The following is a 10341-nucleotide window of genomic DNA, read 5'->3' as shown; positions in this document are numbered from 1 at the left end:
TGAGGGAATTATGGCACCTTCACTATTTACTCTAATAATGTCAAGTTAAATTGTCCTATTTATGTCTTTATATATATAATACTCAAGTGTTTCTGCTCACTTCAATGATGCAAGCCATGCCCTAGAAAATATATATGCTCGCAGCTAAAGATGGCTTGTGATGACCAATCCGGAATTACCTTTCTCAGATTGCTCAGCCGCTTCCTTCAATTAATCATCATTGAAAAATAAAAAAATAGTAATAAGAGTAATGAATTCTTCTAATAATAATGAACTCTTTCACAAGGCTTATTCTGATTTTTTAGAATGTATTGCATTATTCTGTATTGTTTTACATCGTTCGCAATGTGTGAAAATATGCTTTCAGGTAACCGTTAAGAGAAATCACATAGCGTTCCGTACACATCTGCAGTTAGTAAATAGAAAGATGCTTCCATTCTTTTTTTTAACAAAGAATAATATTGTCAAGGCTGTTTTTAGATTGTTCGCGCGTAGGTACGTAGAAATAATCATTTTAGCTATACTAATTGGCTTTACATTTATTTTTAAGGATGTAAAGGAGAGGGTAACCAAATAGTCATTGCTTCCAGTAAATTTGTTTATTGTAAGAAATATTATGTTGACTCTTTCTGCCCGCGTAATGTTATTTTTTGCGTTCCTTGCATTATTTAATTAAGCTAGTAATATTAATTCATCCAAAGTTCATTTTGATACATGAAATTGAAGGTTTGCCTATATTTATTCAGTTTACTTAGGTTGAATGCTGATTTCGTTAACTCTTTTAATACAATTCATATTGTACATCCTTTATATACACGTAGCACTTGTGTAAAACTTTATATCTAATCCAACTATTTAATTAATACGAGGGAAGCTAGTTAAATAAGTAGTCTAAAAGAAAAGACAGAATGTTAAAAAAAATAGCAGGTAATGTAATTGCTTTGGGTCATCTTGCACAATCTTAAGCAGAGTAGACAACAATAACCAGATAAAATCACATGTCTGTCCAAGTATGGCTTAGAGTATTATTGATAAAGCATGTAGTATTATACGGAAAACAATACGTAACGCATGACCGATTTTCTTCTATGAAAATGAACTCTGCATTGAATGCAGAGTATGGATGAACGTTGGCATAAGGCCTTTGTGGTGTTATTGCGCACTTCCTATACCTTGCATCTAGAATCAAACGAAATACATAACAACCTTGTATAGTTTTTTCTTATTGAAAAGCGTGCTCTTAATTAAACTCATATCCTAAGCTGTTCCTAAGTGACCTCGTTAAAACGAAGGGCCTATCGGATAGTTACGAAGTATGGTGCAGATACTTAATATTTGAAGCCGCTATACATTTTTTGGCGAGAGCCTTTTCTTTAGCCTAATTAAATACTGGCACTTAACATGAAGAGTGACCCGATAGATCGCAATCAATATATACATTTTGATTAAATCAATCAAATCATTTCGAGCTTGAGAAGGTGATCTGGTTATAATGGAAACCTTTGAGATTAAAAATTGCTTAATTAAAAGTTCCGCTAAGTAAAATAAGACTCGCAGATGTTTAGTGAGTTGAACAACCTTTTGCCATTGCACGTTTAATTAACTCAAGCGTATGATCACGGAAGGCTTTATAACTGGAGACTAGTAAGGGCTAGTAGGTGATGTTAGTCGAAAGATGCGGGCCGATGAGCGGTTAAGATAAAAAAAATATGAGATATACTATCATAACGTGAGCTCGATTCCTTGATTATTCCCTTGTTTTTAGCTAGATCGATTTTATAGAGTATACATAATAATAAAATCTTAGTTGTGTTATCTCATATTAGACAACTAATTATTACCACGAAACCTTCGAATGCTCACCGACAGCAGTGCATCCGTTAGCAGGCAGAAGCCTTAGTTATTTTTTTGGTTCCTGAGCGCATCAGCACCAATTGCTGGGTACACCTAATGCTGTTTTTGTTCATTACCATATGATGCCTGTTCTTACTGCATATGTTGCCTATTAGAAACTCGTCAATCTTCAATTGTTTTCAATTCCAAATTGTAAACAATCTGCATGAATATGTAAGTAAACTAAACCAGTATTTATATCGGTGTCAACGAGTATCTATTAAGTTTACGGCTCTTTCGTTGAGCCAGGCTTTAAAGATTTTGGTGTGAAGCTTTCAGGTTAAACACCGCCATCAAGAAATAAACTTCTATCAAAGTCTAGTACACCACAGTTCTGTACTTGTTAATTGCCTGATTGGTCAGAATACTGCTGCGTTAATATAGTGCTGCCTTATAAATGCTAAAACTAGTAACTTCTGAACTTCGGAAACTTGTTTACACAAGGTCCCGAAAGAGCTTGTTGACTCATAACTATCTGTTGTAGTTGTGCGTTCCCTTAGACGTTTCTTAAATCGAAACGTTTATTAGAGTATTGGGATACAATTGTACCTAATAAGCGTATTTTTCATCTTAGATGCTTTGGCATTTTAAAATCAACATTAGTTATACACTATACTCAGTCATTTGCGCACTCTAGAATAGGCGATAGCTATAGCGCGGCTTTTCAAACATCCCTTTCTGGCACTGGAAGTCTACATTTACACGAAACCTGCTACTTAAGTTAAGTGCTGTGATCAACCCTATGGACTTTCTCTTCAAAGTCAACGTTATCATTCATGTTCTGTGCCACCAGCCAATTTTGACTGAGTAATTGGTCGAATTTTGTCTCGCTCATTCTTTGGTCCCTATTTGTTTTCGCTTGGGATTGTTTTGGTTCCAAGGTGCCATCTAGTCATAGCGGTGGCGCTGGGCTTAGGGATAATCGAACAGCGAAACTCGTTAGCCGGATTTCCCTTTGGTATTGGCACACCCCTTATGTCCAGTAACACTTCTGCATTTGTATTGTGCGCTACGGTACATTGAAGTTGTTAGTATATATGGGCACTACTTGTATAGTTTGAGTTGACGCAGCGTATGCGCGTTTCTATGCGGCGGTTAAGATGAACTAAGCTACTACAACAAAAACCAATACTGTCTGCTATATTAACATCGACAAGAGCGGTCACCGTAGCCGTTCTGGTTCTACGGCATCTGTCAATACGGCCCATACATGCGCCCCTCCCGGCGACGTTTGAACGAACATACGCTTCACTAGAACGTGCCATCAAAAATTCCCACGGATCTCGGCGAGGTTTGTGTGGCGCACGCAGAATATTTTCAGACACGAGGGCAGCAGAACTTGTCCAGAAGAACTTCCGAATCGAAATTTCACGGCACAGCACAACTTCTGGGATGAACATGATTATAAGTGAAAACGATAAACGACTGTACCGTCTTATAACGTTGAAAAATGGGCTCAAGGCGATGCTTATATCGTCCGCCAACGATACTGATGCTGAAATGAGGGATGACGAAGAAGAATCGAGGGAATCCGGTTAGTTTTTATTTTCGTTTAGACTTTTATTTTCTATCGACATACGGGTTGCACTTCTTTTTTTTAAGCCCCCGTTTTTTTCTCCGATTAATAATAGTAATCGCAAAAACGCAAACTGCTAACCATTTTTTCGGAACATCATCGTTACAAAAGTAAATGTGGATAGTATTTGTGCGAGTAATCTTTGATAAATGATTCTTTAAATCAGTGAGTGATTTCTTAATCTAATAATATCATAAATCGATAGCTCTTGGCTTACAGAAAAGCTCGTATACGATACAACGCGTTTTAGGTTAACTTGAAATTGTATAGAAAATGAGTTAGGGTATTGTAAAGAAATTTCTAAAAGGAACATCTCAGTCACAATAATAGAGGCATCGGATCTCTAGCCCGTCGTCCGAAAACAAATAGCAAGTGTTACTAAAGATTTTACTGCGAAATTTAAAAATGTCATCTACATTATTAAAATTCGATAGCTGCGAAGTAGCGTAGAAAGCTCTAGTCGCTTAAAGCAGCTCCTTAAACGTGATGATTATACAGTCAGAAAGAGCTGCGTCGTTCCACGTTGAAGAATTTTTTTTGGTCCAGTCGATGTAGTTATTTGTGAAAAACGTTTGTAGAAAGTTCGTAGTTATGCTCTATCCTCTCTTGGTATAGATTTTAAGGCTAACTAACACACAGCAAGCACTATTGTATCCTTTATTCTACTTTAGTGAATCGCTTGGCTTGCCCTGAGGGACTTGTTGCCCCATTGCATTACTTAGCGCTACTCTCATTCAATGCTTTAAAGAAAATTAGCACCATTGTTATGAGTAGGCAAATTTGTAACTGATGTGTAGAGTATAAGGACCCAAACAAAAATAACGTAATTTTTGTGGAGCAAATTGAAAATCGGTGTTTTTGTGTCGGTGTGACATCGTTTGCCTCCGCTTAAAACAAGCAAATATTACTTCAAAAAACACTGAAAGATAGAATCAACAGTCATCCGTACTCCCGCAGGAAACTTTCAACCAAGTATCGGTAAATGCGAAGCGAATGTTGCTGGTCAGTTCCTATAGTTTTCATTAAAAATAGACGTTAAAGATGTGTACTCGAAATAATAATTTCGTCGAATTTATGCAGTAATTTTGAAAGGAAGCATGTTTTTTTTCTTTGTCGTTTTGTACGACTGGACAAAACATAAAATAGTTTTTCTGATTTGCTAGTTTCAATACTACGCCGGCTGCTCTCAAGCAAGTTGTACTGCACTGCCGATTGAAGCGCTCCAAAATAGCGAGAACGTATCGTTTTCCTGTAAAGTATTCACTCGACAGTAATATATTATCTAAATTGAAGGTATGTAATTTGCTACAGAAGATTACGTAATGTGTGATCTAAAGCTTCAGGAATCTCTCTGTATTGGCATAAAGCAATTATTACTACAACGACTGCTGTTTACATGCTAATGATAGAAACGTTCCAACTACAGGCGACGAAACGGATTCAGAGAGTACGGACAGGTCAGAGGTGTCCGCAGTATGTGCGAAAGAAAAGATGGCCGCAGCGGCATTGGCAGTACGGTGTGGCAGTTTCCAGGTTCGCGAGTTTTTTTCTAACATTCGTTAAAGCTTTTCATACGCACATCGAAACAGCTTTAAAGCGCCCAATATCACTGATATGTAACCTTATAGAAAGCAAAATTAAACGTTTTTTTATCAATTCTTTAGAGCAATTTTATGATTAGGTTGACGTGAATTCCATAGGAGGTAACAATACCTCATTACAGGGTACAATTGTTACTATATCTTGGTCTATACGTACATCTTTTTTTGTAATACAAACTGTAAGGCTATACGGCTAAACAAACTATTACTGGCTATTTTTTTTCATCATAGAGACTTTTTGATTTTGTAAGATGATACTATATCTTGGTGTATGTGAGATCCATACGATTAACCACTCGAGTTGTGTATTTTGGCCTATAGGGTGAGAGTAGGCAAACAATGTGACTTGGGTTCTCCGAAGGCGCTATCACACTACATTTAGCAGATCTGCGTCCTAGAGCCACACCCTGTTAAATTTCAATATGATACGTAAACAAGTGTTGTATTTTTTCTTCCGTTGAATATGTGCAATTCTAGGAACCAACTAATTTAGGAGGGCTGGCTCATTATCTTGAGCATATGTTGTTTATGGGCTCAGAAAAGTACCCAGCCGAGAACGAGTACTCCGAGTTCATTTCGAAACACGGTGGTTCTGACAACGCTTTTACAGATTTTGAAATGACCGTGTATTTTTTCGACGTCAGCCAACCAGCATTTGCAAAAGCATTGGATATATTTGCAAACTCCTTCGTCAAGCCGCTGCTAAGGGAAGATTCGCTTGAGAGGTAAACACTGAGTAGTAGAAATCAATTTATAGTATCATTAACAAATGAAGAGGAATTATAGCAATCTTCATTGGGAGCAACTGTCGTAGAGAATACAAGATATATATCAATATATATATATATATGAGAATTCGTTTGAGGAATACAGCAGTAAATGAAATAATTGTTCATTACGTGCCACAGTTTCGTTAAAGAAGAGTTGGCAAGAATATTTGGAACTGATATTTGGTTAAGATATAAAGTTACCAAATTAAAACAATGTCGTTCGTTGAATGTTCCAAAAGTAGTCGTGATTGGAGAAGAGCTCGATTCTGGCGTTCCTAGCATAATATCATTGCTCCCAGTACGATAACGCATATGTGGATATGTACAAAAAATATGCACCAGCTAATGGTCGCAGTTGGTGTTCGTAATCTGTATGGCACACAACTTAGATTGTATGGGTAAAAAACAGTGAAACTGACGTGAATTTCAAGAAGTTAATATTGTGGCTTAACGATGAAAATAACTCATTTGTGCGGATCATCTTGGTTAGCCTTTTTTTGTAATTTGGGGCGACAAACCTTTTTGACAAATTAGTGAAGAAATGAATTACGTTAGGTCTTGCAAATATGGCGTGAAATATAACCACTACAGCGTGTTATTGGTTGAAGAACTGAAACTTGCTGCCTTTCATAATTCTGAACAAGAACAAACCATATTGCTCTTGTCCTAGACTCAGTTACTCCATTCCAAGTATCGCGAAGCTTGTTTTTCGGCACAATATTTACACAGCACATGATACAAGCTGATTGGCGGTGACAGTCTGTTCTAGTAAAAATGTTTTGCCACATATCTTTTTTCACACTGCGTAATCGTTGTTTTTCGTTGTCTTAAATCAGTGATGTACTGTCGGAAACGCTTACAACACATCTGGTGTGATGATTTACTATCGTCATGTAGTCCTAACGTTAACTTCCCCCTAACTCTCGTCATTCTTTGTCTCGTGTGAAAAAAAATGCAAGTGACTACAACCAGCTAGCCTATATTTAATTGTGACATTTCTACGTACCTACTATGAGTATATAGTATAGTGAACAGGATGATTGTACCATGCGATGTAAACGCCAGAATAGATACTTTAGCGATTGTCAAAATATTACACTTTGAAATGCTTATTTTTTTCGTCTATTTTATGTTCTTGTCGGTTTTGTGTTTTATAGAATTGTAATTTCATTGGCGTAAATAATTCCTCTATTTACACAAAATATAGTGATGTGAGACTATATTTTGTGTACATTTATACACATTTAGTTTAACTGGTCTGTAGTAACGAATTTAGCGAATGCATTTGGCAGCCACTGTATTTTGTTGCGTGTTTTAGAATGATTTTCTATTAGATATTTATTTTTATTTAATATGATGTCTGTTCATATGCTACCTAATGAAAAGAATTTCCTCGGATGTGTAATTTATTATTTTTATTAAATGGTGATTTAAAATGCCACATAAACGTTTGATTTTCAGGGAAGTAGAAGCCGTGGAAAGTGAGTTCCAGTTACAACAGACGTCCGATACCGCCCGATTAGAACAGGTGCTCGCCGAACAGGCTGGAGTAAACCATCCAATGAGTCACTTCTGCTGGGGAAATCTGAAGTCCCTTCGTGAGATACCTAAGGAACAGGGAATCAATATTCGAGACGCGCTTGTGGACTTTTACAATAGTGAGTTGAAGCATTTCCGCCACCTGGCGATTTCTGTGCTACCCGTCTTACTTACTAACCGATTAAGGGCCGATTTGTAATAGTTGCACATTGCGCGGCTTGCTTCAACACTGCTATTTCTATATTCAACATTTGCGGTTGGTATGTAATATTACAGGTTATTATTCTGCAGAGGTCATGACTTTGTGTGTCCAATCAAAACATAGCCTCGATGAACTGGAACAATTTGTTCGCGATTCATTCAGTTCAGTGCCCAGAGGTAAACGTGTGCCTATCGTCTACCCGACTCAGCAGCCGTTCAGCAATAATCCGAACTTTTACAAGCTTTTCAAAGTGGTGCCTATAAATCGGGATGTAATAATAACCTTTAGATGGGTTCTTCCTCCGCAAAAGAGCCACTACAAGGAGAAGTGCCTCGATTATTTGGGTTACGTTGTTGGCCATGAGGGTCGGAACAGCATCCTGGACCATCTACGGAATAAGCAATGGGCATTAGAGCTAAGCGCAGGATCGGATGGTGACGGCTTTAATGATAACAAGATGTGTTCAATGTTTACGATAACAATCACGCTTAGTGAAGAAGGCGCTCGAAACATTGCTGTGGTGACAAAATACGTTCATCAGTATATGCATATGCTGCGTAAAAAGGGTCCACAGCGTTGGCTTTGGGATGAGCTCAAGGAAATCGCCGAATTTGATTTCCGATTTCAGGAGGAAGAGGAGGCTCAAGATTACGTTTGCGGTGTGAGTCAAGCAATGCAAGACTTTCCTGAAGAACACTATCTTTGTGGCAGCGATCTGTTTATGGAATACAATGCCACAAGGATTCAGGAACTCTTAAACTACATGACGCCAGAAACCTGCAACATCATGTATTACAACTGCGAATTTCAGAAGCACCCGGATCAATTCCCCTTGCGCGAAGCCTGGATGAATGTTTCATACAGTATCGAAGATTATCCTGAGGAATGGACCAGTCTGTGGAGAGATGACCCAGAATTCCAGCAAGCGTTGGATTTTCCTGAGCCTAATCGGTACATTCCAACGGACTTCTCAATAAAGAACGATGAAATGTATTGCAATGAGGAGTTCCCCATCGTCCTCGTCGAGCGCGCAGCTTCTAAGCTTTGGTTCCGAAAGGATGAGAAGTTCCTTGTACCTAAGTGTTTCATAAACGTGCATTTGGTCACAAAAATGGCGTATGCGAATGTGAAAAAAGCCGTGTGTCTTGATGCAATGAGCGACATTCTTAGCCAACTGTTAGCTCAGACGAACAATTATGCAGAAATGGCATCTCTTGAATATGAGCTTAACGGCTTAAATTCGGGAATGACGATTACATTCAGCGGTTTCAATCACAAACTGCCTTTATTATTCGAAACAGTGATGAATACACTAGCCACGTTTGACTGTCCCGAGGAGCTATTTAACACAATTAAGCTCAGTTTGCGAAAACACTATTACAACAATGTCCTTATTAATAAATACTACGGCGACGAAATTCGTTCAGCCATAGTGCATCAGAAGCATCACATTATGGCCAAACGGCGTGAAACGTTGAAAGCGATAACAAAAGATGACATTGTTCAAAACGCTCGGACACTCTGCCGCAGCGCGTATGTTGAGGCCTACATACATGGAAATACTACATCATCCGAAGCTCTTCAGCTTATAGAAAATTTAGAAAGAAAGCTAACAGCGACCCCAGCTGACAAAAAAATAGAACAACTGCACGCCATCATCGAGGAAGAAGTTTACGTTCGCCTTCTCAGCATTAACCCCGAAGATAAAAATTCGAGAATTGTGAATTATTATCCCTATGGGCCTGCACACTTCTACGAAGAGACATTAATTCAATTCCTCGTATACCTGATGGAGGAACGTTGCTTCAAAGAACTACGTACGGAACAGCAGCTGGGCTATGATGTTCGATGTAGTGGCAATATCTACCAGGGTGTGATTGGTTTTTCTGTGTCGATTTCACCGGCAGCAACAAAGTTTACACTTACTCATGTCGATGAAAAAATTGATGAATTCGTTGACGATATGGTAAAGATGGTTGAGGAATTAGGCTTCGACGAGTTTAGTACGGTTAAGAACGCTTTAATCAAGATTAAACAATGTGTTGACTTATCAATGGAGGATGAACAAAAGAGAAACTGGAACCAGATTGTGCAGTTCCAATACCAGTTCGATAGGAATCAGCTAGAAACAGAGTTCCTTAAGACATTAGAACTGGAACGCTTTCGAAAGTGGTGCTTGAAGGTATTACCGTCAAAAAACCGTGATCGAAGAAAACTATCTGTACAGGTTGTTGCGTATGGAAAAGAAGCCCTCGAGGAATGCGAGGGCGGTGAAGAAATTTGGAAAAAATTTGAAGAAAAGGGTGAAAAAATGGAACAGGAGGATGCTGACCCTGAGATTCCACCAATAAAGATGCTTAAACCAAAAAAACCCGGCAGCAAGAAGTTCATCGATGATTTTGAAACGTATTTTGCTTCACTCAAGTACTACCCACCTGTCTCACGAAGTCCGAAAGAAGTGATTGACTTTTGACTTCGATATATGAACGTATAGAATGGAAGGTGAATAAATGTTGAGTTTATACGAAACAATTTGGTCAGTTATTTTATTTACAACGTGCATTATTCGATGCAATACTCCGCAATACTCATTTTCGGGTATGCTCTTGACTTCTTATTTACAAAACAACGCAAGATTGTTAAAAGGAGTCAATTACCGGTTGAAGACGTTCAATTGCTACTAGAAATGCGACTCTCTGCGCCTGCCGTAAAAAAATTTTACTTGAAAAGGCTTAGACTGGGACATGGGACAACCTGTAT

The 10341-nt window shown here is 38.2% G+C and overlaps 1 protein-coding gene across 1 annotated transcript; it reads left to right on the top strand.

The window, feature by feature from the left end:
* The first annotated feature begins 2809 nt into the window (after window positions 1-2809).
* Window positions 2810-10113, top strand: LOC111265935 (nardilysin). Its single transcript, XM_022842968.2, has 5 exons — window positions 2810-3427; window positions 4896-5002; window positions 5548-5795; window positions 7302-7498; window positions 7656-10113. The coding sequence occupies exons 1-5, from the start codon at window positions 3286-3288 to the stop codon at window positions 10052-10054; spliced, it is 3093 nt and encodes a 1030-aa protein (XP_022698703.1). The 5' UTR covers window positions 2810-3285; the 3' UTR covers window positions 10055-10113.
* Window positions 10114-10341: the final 228 nt, after the last annotated feature.

Source organism: Varroa jacobsoni, unplaced genomic scaffold, assembly GCF_002532875.2.
Source record: "Varroa jacobsoni isolate VJ856 unplaced genomic scaffold, vjacob_1.0 scaffold_1029, whole genome shotgun sequence".
Classification (NCBI taxonomy): Eukaryota; Metazoa; Arthropoda; class Arachnida; order Mesostigmata; family Varroidae; genus Varroa; species Varroa jacobsoni.
Note: the sequence above shows the minus strand (reverse complement) of the source record. Positions and strands in the feature narration are given on the sequence as shown.